This window comes from Podarcis muralis, chromosome 10, assembly GCF_964188315.1.
Source record: "Podarcis muralis chromosome 10, rPodMur119.hap1.1, whole genome shotgun sequence".
In the NCBI taxonomy this organism is placed as follows: Eukaryota; Metazoa; Chordata; class Lepidosauria; order Squamata; family Lacertidae; genus Podarcis; species Podarcis muralis.
The window spans coordinates 9,480,227-9,501,400 of record NC_135664.1 but is presented as its reverse complement, the minus strand read 5'-3'; the positions used below and the strand labels follow the sequence as shown (position 1 = coordinate 9,501,400).

Genomic DNA, 21,174 nt, shown 5'->3' with positions numbered 1-21,174 from the left:
CCTGAGAGTCTCATGAGCTCGAGTCAGGCTCACGGAGCCCGGTGCGGATTGGCGCCTCCGAGCAAGCAAACGCACGTTGCACTGTGACGTCAGCACGCCGCTTTAAATAGCCTTAGAGTGGCCACCTGTCCTGTTACAGGGCTGGCCCCTTATTTCGGCTTAAAATGCCACCTCCTGTGTTGATAGTTTGTTCTGTATTTCAGGCAGTGCCGGATTTACGTCTAAGCTAAACAAGCTATAGCTTAGGGCCCCACTCTTCCCCCCAAAAAATTCACTATTAATATACTTCTTAATTGTATTTCAGTTCAACAATTACTTTGATAAAATACATGTTTTGCTATGTGCAAATGGCTTTTAGATACCTATTAGGTCCATAAATTACTATAGCATATATTCAACACAAAAAACAGCGACAATTTGTTGTTGACGAAGGACAGCTGGACATATAAAGAGCCCCGTTACCTTCAGTAGCTGAGGGACTCGTCAAACTGAAATCCGGCCCTGATTTCAGGTCTTCTCTCTCTCTCTCTCTCTCTTTCAAGTTAGGAAATCCTCTCCAAATGCATGTGCTTGAAACGATGTGTATTTAAACATTCATTCATGATTTTCAGTTTTATACATTTCAATAATTGCACACTCGTTTTACCATTTCAAAGCTTGACTTCCTTCCTTCTCCCTTTCTGCAGTTCCCTAAATTTATTTATTTATTGTATTTTCTGCATATTCCAAATTAACTTAATTTGCTCATTTGTTTGTCTACATTAAATATATACTCTTATAAAACTGCAGGTTATTACAGTAATCCTGCCAATGTTATCTGTTTACTGTTTATTTGTAAATATGCAATAAACCATTTCTTTTATAAAAAGTTTTGTCGTCTTGATGCCAAAGATGCTTCTTGAGGCAAGTGCTCACTGCATATGCTAGGGCATATTTGCAGGGCTGTTCTGATCTCCAGAACAGATTCCAGGGTTGAACTCTGCCTTTAAGTGAGACAGTTTGCTTTTCTGCTCGCTGCAAGCTTTTGAAACGGAAAAGGCTGACATGGCCCAGGCCAGGCATTCCGAAACTCAGCCCTCCAGCTGTTTTGGGACTACAACTCCCAACATCAGTCTGAGAGGCCAGTTCTCCCACAAACATTCATTGCTTAACTACGTATCAAGCAATGACGTGTTAAACACTGAGAACTCTAAAAATTTCATATCTCAAAACACAAGAACATAGCACCTGGACTAAAGTTTCACATAATTCCCTTAAGCATGCACTGCCAATGAGTGAACCTCAATTTCTGACAATAAAGTGCATATATTGAGCAGACTTTCACTGCATTCTGCAGGACTTCCAGCTTATCTTTGCAGCAACTTCTTCCAAAACCTAAACATTAGGAAGAACTTCCTGACAGTAAGAGCTGTTCGACAGTGGAATTTGCTGCCAAGGAGTGTGGTGGAGTCTCCTTCTTTGGAGGTCTTTAAGCAGAGGCTTGACAACCATATGTCAGGAGTGCTCTGATGGTGTTTCCTGCTTGGCAGGGGGTTGGACTCGATGGCCCTTGTGGTCTCTTCCAACTCTATGATTCTATGATTCTATGATTCAAATATTGTGTGGAACAATAACATCTGATTTATAATAGCTTAAGCCAGCAAAGGACAATGACTTGACAGTGAGTTTCAATCCAGTATTTAATTCGGTTCTGCTAGTTAAATTACGTTAATAAATTCACATTAGTCTAGAATCAGTTATTGATATGAATCTGTCAATAATATATTAAACCTAAACTATGAAACAACCATTAGAAATAATATAATAACCTAGAGATCTCTGCTGGACCCTGTAACCATATGTTTTGGTTCCTGTTTGCCTAAACTAATTCTTACATTTTTTTCTTAGTTGGAAAAGAAAATACTAATTGTGTTACACACACACACAGTTTCTCCACCTAGATTCTGAAAGATACATATTAGTTTCAGTGTATATGCTACAAGTCTTCATCCATTTTTAAGCCACTTGGACAGTAGGGATTAAACAAACAAACAAATAAACCAGAGCTTTGTATTTAACAGTCTGTTAGCCAAATGCAGCAAGGAATTCATGTAGGCAAGTGAGGCAGCTTGCAGAAGAGGGAACAGATTTCTCCTTCACAGAGAAGGACTTTCCATAGTGGCAGTCAAGACACAACCTAGGAGCTTTGTGCTAAGGCTGAATTAGAACTACGTATGCTTTAATATGCTTACTGAAGCCAAAGTCTTTTCCATACTTTCCAAGTCACTACCACTTACTTGTTCTTTGAACTACATTTTGAGCTGCAAGGGATGACCAGCCTAGTACTTGTCCATTGTTGCATCTAGTTAAGACAAACTATCAGTGAGGAATGTCCTGCTTTTCTGTAAAAGGAATCTCCTCCATGATGTAAAAGTCACCCATTCCCCCGCCCCCTTGCTTGAATTGATCTGTTTGGGTAAATTAATTTTCATACAAATGTTTGGAACCGAGATGTCAGAGGCAGATCAATCATTCCCTTTTCTTCATTTGATAGCATGATGCACAGGAACAGCAAGAGATCACTGTGCATAAAAGCTCCTAGCTTGTTCAGATTTCTGATCCAAGAGCAATATGGCTACAATGCAACTAAAATTCACATTATGAAAGTTGAACAGTACAAATGCATCCTAATCATAATACAGCAAATCAGTCCTGCTTCAAATACTGTAAATCTCAATAATCACTCACCGAATTGTTCATGTTACTGCAGAGTTTCCAGTCACAAATTACAGACCAGTGTACAGTGTGCACGTTATAAATCCTAGCAGGCGCTTTGAATTGTAAACTTGGAATGGTGGAAGCATTCAGAAAGGCTTCCACTATATTTTAATGAAAATATACGTTTTAGAATGCCTTTGCTTTATTTTAATTCATGACATTTGACAAATTTGTGCAAAACAAACTAGATATTTTAACACACAAGGCATCTGTGATCAGTTCCTGAAAGTACCGAGTAATCAATATTTAAGCCATCTTTATTATTATCCCTTAACAACACATCAACAATACATTTGTCAAGTGCTCAGTTTAAAAACTTCATTTCTATTTTACTAGTCTGTTACCCACTCACACCCTGCTTAGTGAAACATCAGTTTTTGCACTCAAACTCTTCCAAGTTAAGAGATTTGCTCAAGAAATCAAAACTTCAGAAGAGGAGAATCCAGGTTCTCTTTATTTCCTTCCGGTGTAAAACTGATGAGAGGAGAGCTCAGATCTATTGGCTAGAAGGAGGGAAGGGGAGGAGAGAGAGATAAAGACAGTTAAGACATTAACTAAAACAATATTTGAACCATTACAATAGCAGACTTCTCCTTTGCTAACTAGTCTTATAATGGCATTCTTTGACACCACTACACAGCCATAAATTCAATTATTTATATTGCAACAGCTAGTCAATACAAGGTCAGAATTCCCTTGCTAAGTTGTTCCTGAATGTCACATATCTGTGTGGGTGCAATATGCTGTGAATGGCAGTTTGTCCTTTGTACATTTTCCAGCTTATGTCGCATGAGAAGTCATACTGCTGCACTGACATTTGTATTGAAACAATATCCTTGCATGCTAGCAGTGTTAAAAAGGGAAATATAAAACGGGGTATCTTACCTGTCCTACAGGCTTCAACAGAGGAACTGGAATTATTTCAGGAGTATTAAAAAGATCAATAAGGGGTTTATTTTCACATTCCTGGGTGGCAAGTGGTGTTTTATCTATTCCAATGTCTATCAGTAAAGTCTAGGGAAAAAATAGTAAATTTATAAGTTGTTGACTGCCTATTGTGCTTCGCTTCCTGAAATAAAGTTAATTACAAAAGAACTGCCCATGAGAACAAAACTGTTTAATAAACCTGTTTGCTACCCTAAAAATCCACAGTACTTAATACGTTCTTTCTCCAAGAATTGGTTTGGGTTAGCCTCCTATTGAAGCATGAGTCTCCATATATCTGTAATTACCCATATTATTTGGAAGCAGACATTAATAATAGCCATTTGGATAAATTTACTTTATGTTGTTTCAGCAGACAATCTTCTGCAAAGCAAAAAACTTAAAAGAAGACCAGAGAAATCCTGCTTTACACAAACTTCACAACAAGCAGTGGCTCATTGGGAAAGTGACCAAGAAAATTAAGGATGCTAGATATACCGTATTTTTCGCCCTATAGGACGCACCGGCCCATAGGACGCACCTAGATTTAGATTTGGGGGGGGGGGAATTATTTCCCCCCCAGGCGCGGGGGTCGGAGAGCGCTGGCGAAGGTGAGTGCACCTTCGCCATCGCTCCTGGAGCTTGCGGGGGTGGGGGAAGCCGGAGCTCCCCTCGACCCCAGCCCCCAGAACAGGTCGGAGAGCGATGGTGAAGGTGAGCGCACGTTCGCCATCGCTCTCGGAGCTTGCGAGGCTGCGGGCGGGGGAAGCCAGAGCTTCCCCCGACCCCAGAACAGGTCGGAGAGCGATGGCGAAGGTGCGCGCAGCTTTGGCATCGCTCTGGGAGCTTGCCGGGCTGGGGGGATAGCTTCCTGAAGCCTGGAGAGCAAGAGGGGTCGGTGTGCACCGATCCCTCTCGCTCTCCAGGCTTCAGCAAAAGCCTGCATTCGCCCCATAGGACGCACACACATTTCCCCTTCATTTTTGGAGGGGAAAAAGTGCGTCCTATAGGGCAAAAAATACGGTAACTAAACACCTTTCAGCTCCTTTTCAACACAGACACTGCAGCAGTGGTAATTTCTGAAAGAAGAGATGCTTCACATTTTAAAGCTGCCTGGGACAGCTGTTCTATATGCACAAAAAAGTAGACAAAGCAGGAGCCTACCTCCACAGTGGGTGTTCTTTCTGCTGGTTTCTCCTGCTCAGAAAGGTCCTGTTCCGTTTCTTCAGAAGACTTCTCTGTTGAAAAATCCAGTGCAATAGGTGCAACTGGTGGGGGAGATCCTTCTGTTGAAGATGAGCTATAGGCCCCACGGGTCTTGCGCTCTCTGGCCCATTTGAAACTGGAAAGGAAGAGACACAAAGAATTTCATCTAAGAACCCGTCTTGAAAATGGTGTAAGATGGTCAGTTTGGGTTATGTCTAGATTTACCTAGCTTCTAGAGTCTTTTTGGATGACACACTCGAGACTTGCCGAAGAGACACGAGATCGGGAGAAGACCTTGCTTTGGGCACAGTTCTGGGGGTTAGTGATGGAATTCCCGACGTACGCCGGCCAATGGGAGTAGGTAATGCAGAATGCCTTCTGTTGGATGGAGTCCATAAGCCAGACTTGGCAGCAGAACAGGTATTTAATACCAATCCGTCTTCTGATAGTTTGCGAGGTGGGGTAACGGCAACATTGCTAGAAGGATACACAAAGTGTTAGAAGCTGATAATGCATCACAACAGAAGCATTCCTCTTAGTTTAAGTGCATACTCAAAAATGTAGGGTATCCCGAATACTTTTCAGTAATGCAGTGAAGAGCAACCAGCAACCCAACTTAAGAATTACAATTGGATACATTTTAAACCAATTCAGCTTTTTTATTAGGCTGTTTGCAGGCCACTGAAATATTTGATTTTATCCCAAACTGAGGCTTTTTCTGAAACGCAAGTCGGTGTTCGGAATAGCAGACTGGTTTTTCAAACCAAGAGGAGTGATATAGCAGCAGATAAAACATCTTCTGGGAGATTATAGAAGTGCTTAGGTACCACATCTAATCCAAGCTGAAATTCTCATCAGTCCATTTCAGAGATTGTGGCAAACAATAGTTAATTAAACTTAACTACAGCTTGTTGTGATGTCTGATTTGACAAATTTATTAGTAGCTGCTCTACCTCCAGATGCCCCAGTACCTCAAGACTGGACTGCTGAGCAAAAAGAAAACAAATGAAAGCAAGAAATTGCAAGCTATAGTTTGCATGTATGTTTGAAGTCTAAACCATGTTTTGCCTTGCTGTGAACCAAGCATTTGGGTGCACATTTAGAAAAGAGATAACAGGGTAAAACTTTGCCTTTGGCAACATTAAATTCCCAAACTCATGTTCACTGCTGATATGCAAATCAGAACCCAAATAGGTAGTTTCACAGACACTGTTGAAGCACAAGACTTCAGTATTGCCAAGCAAAAATTTGAATCAGCAACGTAACCCAGCCCTCTCCTGCCTGCTACAACAAGGGGTGGGACAGAATTCATCTAAGACTTCGAATATCAAGGACTGCCAATCCCACTGGACAGCCTTTTTTTGCTTTACATGCTACTGTTTAAAGTAGTTAAAGACCTGAAGTTACACAGGTCTCTCCACATTTAATTTCACACACCCCATATACACAAAGTTTTCTCACACCCCATACACAAAAACCCAGTTCTAAACCACCTTGATAAGCCTGTCAGCACTTGCAAGGCAGTTCAAGATGACAGAAGCTTAGAGGAAAACAAGTATGAATTAAAATACAGAACATTACCTTTCAACATTACCACAAGACAGTGAGTGTAACACTCTGGCAACAGAATTCTCAGATACACCTAGGGAGAAAACAATTACAGGACTTAATCAACTTACTGATGCTCAGTTCAGTTCTTACTCCCCATCCAATGCAATGTTTAGAACAGAACTAAGGGCAGGCACACTAGAAGTTAGATAAACTATAAAAATTTATCACATGGGTAAGACCAGTCTTCTTACCTTCCCTTGAGACTGCAGGTACTGCTTTGGGCTTGGGACTTGAAGTTGCTGTTCTGTTTCCCAATATGCTTTTCTGCAATGGTTTCTGAAAACTAGGATCTGAGTCCTCTTTCAGAATCCCACTGGCCATCTCAGGCTTATCAGTAACTCTGCATTTGGGTGCATTTACTGGAGGATTTGTTTTTGGAGCACTTGTGGACCCATGTTGCTTTCCATCAGAATGGGAAGCCTGCACAGACAACCCCTTCATAGGTTTAACAATAGCAATCTTGCTTGCCGTAGAGGACAGCCGGGAGCCATGTGCAGAAACTTTAGAAGCAACACCTATTTTACCTGGGAGGGAAAAAAAGAAATTTTATATCTATTGTTTATATATGTATGCACCACTATCAATGCACCTAATGCTTTAGTGTCGGGAAAGCAAAGGCAACAAACTTGAGCAAGCGATTCCCAGTGTTGGGAGAGAGGGGAAGAGAATGAGAGAAGAGACACCCAGCATGGATGTGGAGATGCGTTACACACGTTTGAATTAAGTAATAAGGACAAAGAGACATGAATTTTGAAAAGTGCAGGTGCTTGGGACAAGTATGAAGCACAGGAGCCAACAAGGGAGAAGAGATTCAACTATTTAAAGGGTGTTGTTACAGCCATCGCATAATGCAATTATTCAATTTGGTCTATGGTGAACACATTCATAAGTGTGTACTTAACTGCAAGAGGTGCAATTGTCTTTGCAAAGGTTAATATGCAAATTGTATAATTACTAGACTATTACTATTTAAGTTAAAGGTAAAGGTAAAGGTACCCCTGCCCGTACGGGCCAGTCTTGCCAGACTCTGGGGTTGTGCGCCCATCTCACTTAAGAGGCCAGGGGCCAGCGCTCTCCGGAGACACTTCCGGGTCACGTGGCCAGCGTGACAAAGCTGCATCCGGCGAGCCAGCGCAGCACACGGAAACGCCGTTTACCTTCCCACCAGTAAGCGGTCCCTATTTATCTACTTGCACCTGGGGGTGCTTTCGAACTGCTAGGTTGGCAGGCGCTGGGACCGAGCAACGGGAGCGCACCCCGCCGCGGGGATTTGAACCGCCGACCTTTCGATCGGCAAGCCCTAGGCGCTGAGGCTTTTACCCACAGCGCCACCCGCGTCCTTCACTATTTAAGTTAGTGAGCACCAATTTTATTAAATCAGTTTCTCACTTGTGCTTCAAAAGAGCTCAGCAGTTATGCATTTTGGCCACTGTTGCTATCACTTAATATTTGGGGCTTGGATTCTGTATTCTTAGGAGCAAAATGTATGTGTGTGTTGTCCCCACTATGGAAGGATGTGTAGATCTAGATTCAGCCTCCACAGTCACTTACAGACTCACTGTTAAGACAGTGTTCATGGAAGACAATCTTACTCAGCTATGAGTGATCACCAAAGAAGAAGAAAGAAGCATGTGTGTGTGTAGAACCCAGGTTTCCCCGCAACTCAGCAGGCCATTTAGACAAGTGGCCACCATTTTGGGCTACTGTTGTTTATTCCAATTCTGGTTAGTTAGAGCCAAACAGGATCAAACCACATTGGATTTGTTACCTTTCCCTATCTTAGGAGAGATGGACTGACTTGAATTCAGGCTTATGCTGGAAAAAGAGGATGAAGAAGAAGACGTTGAAGTGTTCCTTCGCATACGGATATTACTAGGACGTTTCAGCTGCGTTGCCTTGATCCCCAACTGTAAAGACAGTAGTGGAGGTCATTTAGGTATCCCTAAGAACATCTAACAGACTTTATCCTACTGAAATACTAATATTCCTTATGTTCACATATATGTGGCTACAAGAAAGCATATCCAGCCCTAATGCTCCTGCAATAAGGGTTTAAACATTTTTTCCTTCAAATTAAGATACTACATCTCTGCAGATCGGTGATTTCAAACCCTTAAGTTTTCCTGGAAAATTATTTCCATAATGTGTGCTCATGAAGAGCTTTATACCTTCCTCATCCACTACAGCATATAGAACCCTCCCCGTTCAATTTGGCAGCAAGGGTCAAGTCGATTCAGACCATGAGTTTGTTACTTCAATAAATCACTCATATGCATCACTGGATCTTTGCTAAGCCTATTTCCTCATGTACCACAGAGTACACTGGTCCAAGGATCGCTAATCCAGTATCACAAATCTAGAACATCTGGTTTCAGATGTCTCCAAGAATTACAAAGGCAGGAGTTATTCATTAAGAGCATTTACCTTGTTGGAAGTTGAAAGAGTTCTCTTGTCTTTCCCCGTTGAACTGTTAGAGAAGGATGCATCTCCCGCATCTGAAGCAAGACTTGATTTGTCAGAGAGTAAATCTTCCGACGACTCCATACTGCTCAAATTATTCCAGCTGGAAATACTGGGCAGCTTCCCTTGTTTTGGCTGCAAGGTTCAGATTTCAAGCATTTGTAAACCAAAGGATGTCAACAGTAATGTTATTTTAGTGTTTGCCCATTAAACTAAAATATCCTTTCAATAAACAAGTTCTAACCAACACTTTAATTTCCCACAGGCCCAGCACGGGTCCCCAATAAAGCCTGCGAGGCCATTTCCACCAAAGGACACCCAACTGCCCCAAAACTGACATATTCGACATCAAGTAAGGGGTCTGCAAACATGTGGTTAGGATTGGCTGCCTCATCAGGGACTCCCTAGTGCAGCCAATGAGGTTTTCTCTCAAGAGCGATCAGCTGATGGGTACTGAGAGCACCCACCTTTGAAGTCCATTTACAGGTGTGGCATGGATTCCAACTACACTTGCAAATGGATATTTTTCCTCGGAGGGAGAAGCATTTCCTTCTGCAGCGGTGGTTTGATTCCATTCCTCCAAGTGGATTTCAAAGAGCCTTTAAGCAAATGGAATGCTCTCCCCAGGAAGGTTTGCCTGGTGTCTGCATTATATATTTTTAGGCACCAGGCAAAAACGTTCCTCTTCAACCAGGCCTTTGGCTGATTAATATTCTACAGCCTTTTAAATGCATTTGTGGGAAGGCGGAGTTTTTCTTATGTTGCTTGGGGTTTAATTATTTACTGTCTTTTATATCATATTTTAGTCTGTGAATCGCCCTGAGATCTTTTGATGCAGGGCAGTATATAAATTTGATGATGATGATGATGATGATGATAATAATAATAATAGTTCAGTTTAGAAGAACCATCTGCTGGAAGTCAAAACGACAAACAAAGCAGCAGTCTAATATTAACAGAGTCACACCTCACAACAATTTGTATGTCACATTAAATAAGTTAAAAAGAAGCTACGGTTCAATGTGGATGCGCATAGCATTCTCTGCTCCTGGGAAATTAAGCCATGGTCTGGCTTGTGGTGAAATCCAAAACCAGCCTCAGGGTTTGCACCCCTGAACAATTAGCCAAGAATAAACCATGGCTATTGTTGGCAACTCAATATGACACGCAAACGAGGCAAGAGACACACAGCACCTGGTTAGACGTTTCTAGCTGACTACATTCCAGCAGCAGCAGCACTGATAAGCATTGAGGTGACCACCAATTTCACATTAGTCTCAAGTCATGTTTAGCAACCAACACCACTATAGTTTTATTGAAAGGCGTATGAAATGAGTTCGCCAGCTATAAAAGTCAGAAATGTCAAGGTCACCGGCATTATGCACTGAGGCCAACAAATTTAAGTAAGATCACAACCATGCAGCTATTTGTCCTCTATGTAAGAAACTCCACAAACAAGGGAAATAATTGGGAACTAGCAGGGAGTTACCATTCTTATGTGGCAAGATGACTGCCCTTTATGCTTTAATCTATCCAGAAGGGAAAAAAACTTTACCTGTCCCGCTGCCAAGAGACTATTTCCAAATGCAGATGCATTTTTTACAGTCTGAACTGTGCTCGGTTTGTTATTTGTTTTGTCACTCTTCCCTTGCGCTAAAGATGCAAGCAGTGTGGGGGGCAATTTGCCCATTCTGGCAGGACTAGAAGTATTTAGAGGAATTTGTGGAGAACGAGAGCTGTCCATCCCCACGATCAGTTGCCTTGAATGTTTCTGAAAGGAAGGTGGCCGTGGGGAGACTGGACTTTCATACACACAATAAGTCTCTCTCCTAACTTCCTTTGGGGTTTTATCCATCACTATTCCTTTCTCAAGGAGTTTCAGTTTTGATTTAGATTCTTGCACAAATTTTTCTACAGCCTCTGTCTTTTGTTCTTCCAGCTGGCGACCGTTGTTCTTTTTTGCTTTGGTTCCACTTTGTATCTGGAGTGCTATCTGGTGAGCTTCCTTAAAAATCTCCACAAATTTCTCCTCAGAAACGGGGCTCCATGTTAGTTTATCCACAAGTGGTGATGGGGGAATTGTGTCTTTCGTTGCTTCAAGGGCTTCAAGAGTCGTCGCAATGCATTTTTCTTTATGGCCCATGGGCCCGACAAAAACTTCATCCTCGTTTTCACTAGAATACAGACAAATTAGTCAGACACCTCCAAATCGCTTGCTCTTTTAAAAATATGGTTTGCTTTAGATACTTTGTTTACCTTATAGGAGACAGCGAAAAGTCAAAGTCAAATTTTTCATCAGACAGGTGGCGAAAATCTGGAATCATAACAAAGCATCAGTTGTTATTAAGCTAATCATGGCTGACCTTTTTATAGTGGATATATTACCGTATTCCCCTTTGCCTTGCTGAAATTTCAGCTTTTGCTACTACTTTTGGTTTCAAATTATTCTAGTCTACGCAAAACAGAACAGAGAATTAATTTCTAATACAGCGTGGAACACATGCCCCAATCCAGAAAGGATGGTCTGTGCGCAAAGGTTTCTATGTACAGATATCCTTCTGAATCAGATGCTGTGTGAGTACATGTATTCATACAAATATTGGCTCCAGCACTAAGGGTAGGGTACTGATGGACGGAACCCATATTTCCCTTCTTTCCCCCACAAAACTGGCACCTTAAAAGCTGACAGCAATGATCATATTCATGGAGAGTTTTCCTTGGGGCAGACCCTGCTCATATGTAGCCCACTGTTATCTGAAGGATTTTAGATCAGGGCTAGAGCCCAGCCAGCATTAAACTGTACTTAAGCTGAGTCAAGCCAATGCATTACCGAACTGGTCACAAGGGACAGTTCAATGCAAGCTCTTCATATCACCTTTGATAGTGAGTTCAGAGTTAAACACTATGGCAGTTATTTCTAGCATTATTCCTGGTAAACAGTTGCAAGTAATCCAGAATGAAGAAGTTTATAATATAAACTTAAATCAGAGCCTATTTGTTATGCAGATTGTTATGAGATTCCTCCAGTGTGTCTTTATCTAAGAAATTTCAGCCATCCATTTCAAAATAGAATAGCTATAAAGTCAGAATCATTTGATCGAGTATTATTCCTAAAACTACATTTCCCTAATGACAGGTAAGAGTCATCATTAAAGCAACCTATAGTTATCTTTTTTTTTTGTAACTTTATTCTACAGCAAATTGTGTGTGCATGTGTCAAAGGGCAGAATATTCAGCAGTATTAAAAGGCATCAGGAAGAATGAAGGGGGGGAGGATTAATATTCTTGCTAATTAACTGAATTGGCTGCAGTACATTATCTCACTGATTGCCACAAGCTTGAAGACCTTGCAGGTTTTTTAGATTGCGTAGGCTAGGGGCAGCCAACTGGTGCTGTTCAGTTGTTTTGGGCTACAACACCCATCATCACCCTCAGCCAACATGGCCAATAGTCATGGAACTGTAGTCCAGAAAACCTGGAGGGCACCATGTTGGCTATCGTGGGTGTAGGCCATAGGTAGAGGGTGGCCTTACAAGCCCTGGACATAGCACTTTGCTGCCTGACTTTTTTATCCCAATAGGAATACCACCAGTCTCTCGAATTAGTCCTCCCACTCAAGAGCACTCGATTTTAGAGGTGTCTCACGACAAACAAGACAGTAATTTACAAATGTGCTTTATATCTTACAGCAATGTTGTTGTTTTTATCACCTACCATTATTCACACACTCATTGGGTTTGGCTTCTGTCATTTTACATGCTGAATGCAAGGTTGTTTTCCCTTCGTCATCCATGATACGACTGCAAAACACATAAGGTAAACCAGCTCAATATTATATTTTTAAAAATCCAGCACCAGTTATGTTTATTCCCATTTCAAAGAGCTGCTTCACTACAGTCACCACCCCTGCACACCCATACGTATCTATACCAGAATCTTCTCTATACTAACGAAACAGTGGTAAAAGGTTGGCCAGTACTCAGCGTCAGATACACATGGACCAGACTACAGCATCATTCCTCATATCCACTTATGGTAAACAATCCGGATTCGACAGGTTAATTTACAGAGAAGTACACTGCATTTTGGTAGAGAGGCAAATCCCATGAGCAATAGGGTCTTACCACTTCAGCTGTACATAAACCAGCTATTACACACAGTAAAAAGGGGGGTGGGGGGAGCCTAATGGCTGAATGTAGCCCACCAGCCAGATTTCATGCAGGGAGGGGGAAATAGTGGCTGCTGTGCAAAGTTTGCAGTTGCGGTTCTTTACTCAACAAGATACAGAGGGGGAAATTGCAGCAGACTTGTGTTCCTTGCAAATGTATCTAAAAATGCATTTTGCAAGCATTCAGTTTTAAGGATATAATAGCATTATCAAGGCTTTGAACAGTAGAAAGGCAAAGTTCGCAAGTCAGCTGTGCATTGACCTTACTTGCAAGTAAGGTCAACTTACAAGTCAGCTGTGCATTGACCTTCTTGTGAGGATTATTCGGTTATTTTGCCTTTTGGAGTCAGGTAAGATGATGATGATGGTTATTATTATTTTATTATTTATACCTCGCCCATTTGGCTGGGTTTCCCCAGCCACCCAACAGAACACAAAAAATGGAATAAAACTTCAAACATTAAAAACTTCCCTAAACAGGGCTGCCTTCAGATGTCTTCTAAAAGTCAAGTAGTTGTTAATTTCCTTGACATCTGATGGGAGGGAAGGCCCTTGGAGCTAGACTTCAGTGTCCGGGCCAAACAATGGGGGTGGAGACGCTCCTTGAGGTATACAGGGACAAGACCATTTAGGGCTTTATAGGTCAGCACCAACACTTTGAATTGTGCTCAGAAATGTACAGTGGTGCCTCGCAAGATGAAATTAATCCGTTCCGTGAGTCTCTTCGTCTTGCGAAGCACAGCTATTAGCGGCTATTAACGGCTTAGTGGCTATTAATGGCTTATCGGCTTTAAGAAAAAGGAAACAAACTCGCAAGACGTTTCGTCTTGCGAAGCAAGCCGATAGGGAAATTCGTCTTGCGGAACGACTCAAGAAACGGAAAACCCTTTCGTCTAGCGAGTTTTTCGTCTTGCGAGGCATTCGTCTTGCGGGGCACCACTGTACTGGGAGCCAACATACGTCTTTCAGGACGGGTATTTTTTATTTTTCCCCAAAAAAGTATTGGTTTTCACAAAATTATAAACAAACACACACATAAAACAAACATAAATCATAACCTTATTAAAAATTACACTTATTAACATTGTTAAGTGACTTTCTCGCTTCCCCTTGGTTGAATTTCATTGCATGTCCTTTTAACGGTTTTCCAAATCACAGTTCTTATAAAGTTTAACTTGAACATTAACATCCTTAGAGCTTTTCATTTTGAAATTAAACATATTAATTCATCACTTAACTTAAATAAAATCCTAAGCCAATTAAGTATCTGCAAGCTGTTTCCAGTTAATTTAACTTAACATTTAACTAAATAATCATTAAATTTAATCCAATCTTCCTGATACTCCTCCTCCTTCTGGTTGCAGACTCTTCCGGTTAGGTCAGCTAGCTCCGAAAAATCCATCATCTTCATCTGCCATTCTTCCACCATTGGTAATTCTAGCGTTTTCCACTTTTTGGCTAGTAAAATTCGAGCAGCAGTTGTAGCATACAAAAATAATTTAACATCTTGGAATAACAGGCTTGGAATTGCCCAAGAAAGATGTTAAATTATTTTTGTATGCTACAACTGCTGCTTGAATTTTTCAGGACAGGTATTATGTGGTTTCGGTGGCCACTCCCTGTCACCAGTCTGGCTGCTGCATGACCCAGAATGCTGTCTGTGGAAAAACGCTGGCCCCCTCGGCCTCAAAGCGAAATGAGCACCAAAACCCCATAGTTGCCTTCGGCTGGACTTAACCATCCAGGGGTCCTTTACCTTTACCCTTACCTGCTTTGAAGTCACTTTAGCACCTAGTGCACCCAACCACAGTGTGACCCTATAACCCTTGACAGCTCCACCCTTGTCTTTTTAATTATCCCAGTGATCTGAAACATTTTATGATGTGATGGCAATAAAGGTAAAGGTAAAGGGACCCGGGTGGCGCTGTGGGTAAAAGCCTCAGCGCCTAGGGCTTGCTGATCAAAAGGTTGGCGGTTCGAATCCCCGCGGCGGGGTGCGCTCCCATTGCTCGGTCCCAGCGCCTGCCAACCTAGCAGTTCGAAAGCACCCCCGGGTGCAAGTGGATAAATAGGGACCGCTTACCAGCGGGAAGGTAAACGGTGTTCCGTGTGCTGCGCTGGCTCACCAGATGCAGCTTTTTCACGCTGGCCACGTGACCCGGAAGTGTCTGCGGACAGCGCTGGCCCCCGGCCTCTTGAGTGAGATGGGCGCACAATCCCAAAGTCTGTCAAGACTGGCCCGTACGGCTTTACCTTTACCTTAAAGGGACCCGTGACCATTAGGTCCAGTCATGACTGACTTTGGGGTTGCGGTGCTCATCTCGCTTTATTGGCCGAGGGAGCCGGCGTACAGCTTCCAGGTCATGTGACCAGCATGACTAAGCCGCTTCTGGCGAACCAGAGCAGCACATGGAAATGCCGTTTACCTTCCCGCTGGAACGGTACCTATTTATCTACTTACCTATTTATCTACTTGCACTTGATGTGCTTTCGAACTGCTAGGTTGGCAGGAGCAGGGACCGAGCAACGGGAGCTCACCCCGTTGCGGGGATTTGTACCGCCGACCTTCTGACCGGCAAGCCCTAGGCTCTGTGGTTTAACCCATAGCGCCACCCAGTTATTGAATCAAAAATGGGATACCAGCAGGGCATGGGGGGGGGGGGGGACTGAAGGGTGAGGGTGCAGAGCCAAATAGCTCCCAACCATAGGCTCTGTCCCAAGTCCTAGGCTCTGTGGTTTAACCCACAGCGCCACCTGCGTCCCAGTTTGAAAAAATTGATTTCCCAATTTAAATTTGATTTGAAATTTGAAAAGGAAAATCACCGCCCACCCCCATGACCAAGGGGGCAACTCTACTTCCAGGCCATCCCTTTTGCAAAAACAACCCCCTTAAGCTTCCCTCTTCATTAAACTGTAGCAGGCCTGCCCTCCCACAGGCCTGAGTCTGCGCCACCCCGAATCTCACCGCCGGGCAGGACCTCCTTATGGACTAGCCGCATGAGCGTCAAAACTCCACACGCACAAACACCCACGAGAAGGCGCTTCGGCCGCTTCTCCCCTCCCAAGCGCCGGCGACGCCGAGCTACGCCCACCCCCGGGGCCTAGGCCCGTCCCTGAAGCGCCGCCTCACCTCACCTGGCCGAAGCGACACGCTGAGGGGGATGAGTCCGCTCGGTGCAGCTTCTCGCGGCTGCATTTGAAACGGCAGCCCCGCCCCGCCCGGCTCCTGATTGGCGGATTCAAGCGACGCTCACCGACCGCGGCCAATTGCAGAGAAGCCAAGTCGCGGACTCCGCCCCGCAAACAACTCTCATTTGAGGCATAGATGGGAGTTGTAGTTCACGTCCTTCCCACGTTAAGGGACGTCGTCAGCGTAGAAACGGCCGCTCTAGGAAAACGACTTTATTTTTTTTTTCCCCCGTCGCCCGACGTTCCGTGGAGAACTGGAGATTTGAATTCCCAGAGAGGCGTTCTCTTGGTGCTTAGTGCCGGCAAAGACCGCTCGCAGCGCCCCCTGCCGGCTTTCGCCCAGCTGCAAGTCGACGCGTGTTCTGTGACCCGATTGCTTGTGAAAGGCCAACAGGATACGAACAGCGTTGGGTTCAAATGATTCAGTGGGGCTCACTATTTGGGGTCAATAGATATGTGAAAAACTGAACTCGGTTTGCACACTTTTGCCAGGAAACGAGTGAAATAAATCCAGGGGAGAGATACGTGTTGCTCTCTGTCGTGAGAAATAAAGGTTCTTATGCATAAGTGTGCAAAGTAACAATCTTTTAAATTCAGGAAATAAATACGTGTTCCTCTCTGCTGTCAGCAAGATAAGTGCTAATGCATGATTTAATAATTGTGCATGTTAGCAATCTCCTAAATCCATGCTGTTTTCTGTTTTTGCCTAGATTCGTGTTTTGTAAAGGACCTTTTAAAAATAATTCAGATTGGGTTAGCAGAGGAGGCGATAGCATCACAGCCCAGATTGCCTGTGAATGACACTGTCAATCTATGTTAGCTATCTCAGGGGAAAGTCCCATGGTGTTCAATGGGCTTTTTTCTTAGTAAGCTTGCTTTGGTTTGCCGCTTTGCAGCTCAATCCGATGTGCATTTACTCTGAAGTCTGTCCCATTGAATTTCTTGAGGGTTTCTTCCTAGCAAAGGTGTATATAGGGCTGCAGCCGAAGGCTGCAATGATGTATGGGGCTGCAAGTGTGTGGATTAGGGCAGGGCAGACCCAATGCATTTTGACACCTGAAGCGAAACATAAAATGAACACAGTCTTAATAGTGAGTCAGTAAGTGACCGTGGAGGCCAATTCTGGACCCACACATCCTTCCACAGTGGGGACATAGGTTTCCGGGCAGGAGTTGGTCACGGTGTGGATTTGCCAAGCATGCCTTCCTCTTAGCACGTTTCTCCCTTGTGTCCTGTGTTAGAACGTCTTCAAAGCCCATGACACCTTTGGTAAAGGCTGTTCTCCAATTGGAGCGCTTGCAGGCAAGTGTTTCCCAATTGTTGGTGTTTATACTACATTTTAAAGATTTGCCTTGAGACAGTCTTTAAACCTCTTTTGTTGACCACCAGCATTACGCTTTCCATTTTAAAGTTCAGGCTTTGTTGTTTTTCATTTGGTTAATAGCAGTACACAACTCTCCCAGATTTGGAGATACTGCAAGCTCATCTCTAACTTGTTTTTGCGAAATTTGTGAGAGGACCTCAGCAGCTACGGGGAAGTTGTGGTTAAAGAGATGTTGGTAATGTTCTTTCCAGCGCAGTGCAATAGCTTCTTTATCTTTTAGAAGTGTGGTACCGTCTGCTGAGCGTAGGGGGCATATGCCATGATTTATTGGCCCATATGCACACATACACACAAATGCGCACTCAGATTGTTGTAAGCAAATAGTGCCTTATCTCCTGCGTTATGCCAATAAAGAAAACTCAGGAGACTGCAGGGTAGAAATCCAATGTTGTTTATTGCAAAGCAATAGGTTACAATGGGATAGCTTTGCAAAAGTTGCAACCCCGCCCAGCGGTCCAGGCAGTGGTATTTATAAAGTTTCAAACAAAACAATTCAATTTCCACCGGTCGTACATCATTACCTCATTTAAGTTGATAGATCAATCATATGCATAAGCACTGGCTGTTTCTGCTGACTAAGCTCGGATTCCCACTGTGTTCTGTGATGACCTTGCAGGAATACATTGTGTTAGTGTGCATGCTGGGAACCTGTGTCACATGCAGCCATTTGCATCATGGAGCAACTTATGTTCTAGCTTTGTGCTCTATCTTTGTGATTTACATATTAGCTGTATTTCTGCCCCCATGAGGGCAGCACATGTTGCAAAATCATCATAAAGTGACAGGATACCATAACCTCTCCATTAGAAGCACACTCAAGGATTTACAGGGTACACATTATCACCTTTATTGTGGCCCTTTGGGCCACTCCCACAAGATCACCACACACTGGTTACACCCAAGGGAACACTTTGGGGGGAAATAAACAGGGTTTTTTTTTAAATTTAGGAACGGAATTCCAATCAACAGATTTATAGGGCAGGGCTAACATCTAACTAAAGAATGGCAACTTCAACTGATGGAATAGGCACAGTTTGCAGACCGAACATATACAATAAGAGAACAAGAAGAACATACGTTTAAAGATTGGAAAATGTTTATTGAATATTTGGGGGGAAATTGTGTATATTTGAAAACGTTGGCAGCTTTAAGATAAATTCAACAATGTAAATAAGTTTTGCTGGATGTAATACAGTAATGGAATACTGAACAGTTTAGTTTATGTAAAAGATGCAGGGATTTATGTTATGCAAAATGAAGCATGGAAAAAGAAGGGAAGTAAAACTTAATGAAAATTGTGTGTGTGTGCGTGTGTATTCAATGCAGGATTGGTGGTTTGCTGTTTGTTTGTTTTTGTTGTTGTTGTTTGTAGTGTGCACAGGGCAGATAGATGCCAGGAATGAGGTGTGCACCTTCAACGAGGTACCACATTAAAGACATGCTTTTGAAGGGTGAATGAACTAGGTCTCCAAGGACTGAAGCAGGCATATAGAAAAGTGATGCTGCATAAATATAACAGGACCCAGTACAGAGTACAAACCTAGAATTACAGAATCGTGGAACTGAGGGCCACACCAAAGGTCATCTAGCCCAACCCCCTGCAATGCAGGAATCACAGTGAAGAGTCCCTGACAGATGCCCCCCCCCCCCATTGCTCTGCTTCAGGACCCTTTGCCTATTGCTTCATTACAGAGGCCAGAATTTTGCTTCCTCACATATTCAAGATTTTTGTACTTGCATTGTTGTATATGAAACTGGGACTTTTCCATATTGTCTTCTAAATGGAGAAATTGATTGTTGGTCTTGTGGAGAAGTTAGCTTGCTTGTCTTCAGGGTAAATGACTTAAGAGGAACATTCATAGGAAACTGCCCTGGACAGAGTCAGACATTGACCCATCCACCTCAGTGTCGTCTACACTGAACGACAGCAGCTCTCTCGGGTTTCAGACAGGGAACCTTCTCTGCCCCACCTGGAGATGTCATCCAGGATTATGTGTGAGGGTGGGGATAATGCAAAGCAGAGTGTCTAATCCTGTGCTATGGACACCCCTAGACTTGGGAGTCTTCTACTGCAATTCAAGGGATGTTGGGATTGTCTCCCTTTGGAAATGGGGCTGAATGAAGAATGATCCGATATAAAAACATGAACTCCAAAAGAGAAGATTCACCTGCAGACGGAACAGCAGGTGCTTCAAAGTTCTGAAGAAACATCAGGAGGGGTAAGTTTGGCCCAGGGTCAAGGTGGGTGGGTTGCCACGGTAACAATGACTTGCCCTCCTTTGTGAAATCTCCTGCTTCTCCCTTAAAACCCACCAAATACAGGTGTCCATTGTGGGGTAGTGAGGAGAGGTAGAGAGAGAGGTGTGTGTGTGTGGTGGGTAGAAGGAAAGGTGGTTGGAGAGGTACAGTTAGGCGTAGGTAGTATAGACAGGAAGGAGGGACTTTTTCTGGACACCATGTTCAACTTCAGACTGTAAGTAGGATTTCTTCCCCTTCTCTATGTCTCCTGGGGTGGGATCCTGGAATCCCCTGCACAGCCTCAGCCCCCTGACATTGTCTTGACCAGTCACTCCCCTCCCAAAGAGCTCAGCTCCTCCACACTCTTTCTCTGCCTTCCTATTTCCTCTCCTCTCCCATCTCATCAACTACATTCACTGTTTACATTCATAGGCCAGCTATCCTCCCAGGAGCTCAAGATGGCATACATGGTTCTCCCCGCCACCAGTTTTTACCCTCACATCAACCCTGAAAAGTAGGCTAGGCTGAGGGGGAAAAGACTGGCCGAAGGTCAATCAGTGAGCTTCATGAAGATTTGAACCCTGGTCTTCCAGGTCCCCCTAGTCCAGCACTCCAACTACTACATGTCTCCCCACCTCCATCTTCCATCTCTCCGTCAAGCCCTTTCTGTGGGTCTCTGTAAGCAAGACTCCACCACCTTCCTCTCTCAGCCACCCAGTGTTGTTCTGCTCGTCTTCTTGGACCCCTTGATGCTTGGAGGTCCCACCTAGCGGTCTCCTCCCTCTCTGGGCAGGGCTGTCCTTCAAAGACTAGGCAGAGGCACCCTTTAAATGCTGGCAATGCTTCTCTTTCCATCAGGGTGGAGTGTTGCAATCCCGCATGGGATATAGCATAGCAGGAAAAGGAGAGCAAAGGCCTCTTTGGTCCAGCGGCCAACCAGATGTCTCCAGGAAGCCCATAAGGATTGTCTCTAACAGGTGGCTTCAGTGGTAGATTGCCTCCTCTAAACCTGGAAGTTCTACATACTGTAGCTATTTCAGATCATAATCGCAAATACTCTCCTCCTCCTCCTCAATGTAGAGGTGTGACCCCCTCTTTCCAACCCTGCAAGGCAGTTGTCCTTTGCACATCTTTTGGCTGCCAATTTCACAAACCAATTAAGTGTTATGTGAAGAAATGCCCATTGATGTTAATGAATGACCCAAAGCTCTGCTATTCGATGGGGCAAAAATCTCTC

General features: G+C 43.6%; 1 protein-coding gene across 4 annotated transcripts; it reads right to left on the bottom strand.

The window, feature by feature from the left end:
- Positions 1 to 1,661: 1,661 nt before the first annotated feature.
- On the bottom strand, positions 1,662 to 16,378 carry GTSE1 (G2 and S-phase expressed 1). 4 transcript variants are annotated; one of them, XM_028746581.2, is made up of 12 exons: positions 16,262 to 16,378; positions 12,673 to 12,758; positions 11,215 to 11,272; positions 10,514 to 11,132; positions 8,923 to 9,093; positions 8,267 to 8,405; positions 6,690 to 7,022; positions 6,469 to 6,529; positions 5,113 to 5,364; positions 4,846 to 5,023; positions 3,643 to 3,771; positions 1,662 to 3,260 (listed from the first exon to the last, which is right to left on the bottom strand). In XM_028746581.2, exons 2-12 carry the CDS (start codon positions 12,749 to 12,751, stop codon positions 3,177 to 3,179), a joined length of 2,103 nt encoding a protein of 700 aa, XP_028602414.2. In that variant the 5' UTR covers positions 12,752 to 12,758; positions 16,262 to 16,378; the 3' UTR covers positions 1,662 to 3,176. The 4 variants fall into 4 exon arrangements, with proteins under 4 accessions (XP_028602414.2, XP_028602418.2, XP_028602416.2 ...); XM_028746585.2 differs by having other exon boundaries at positions 16,257 to 16,373; XM_028746583.2 differs by lacking the exon at positions 16,262 to 16,378 and adding an exon at positions 16,092 to 16,198.
- Positions 16,379 to 21,174: the final 4,796 nt, after the last annotated feature.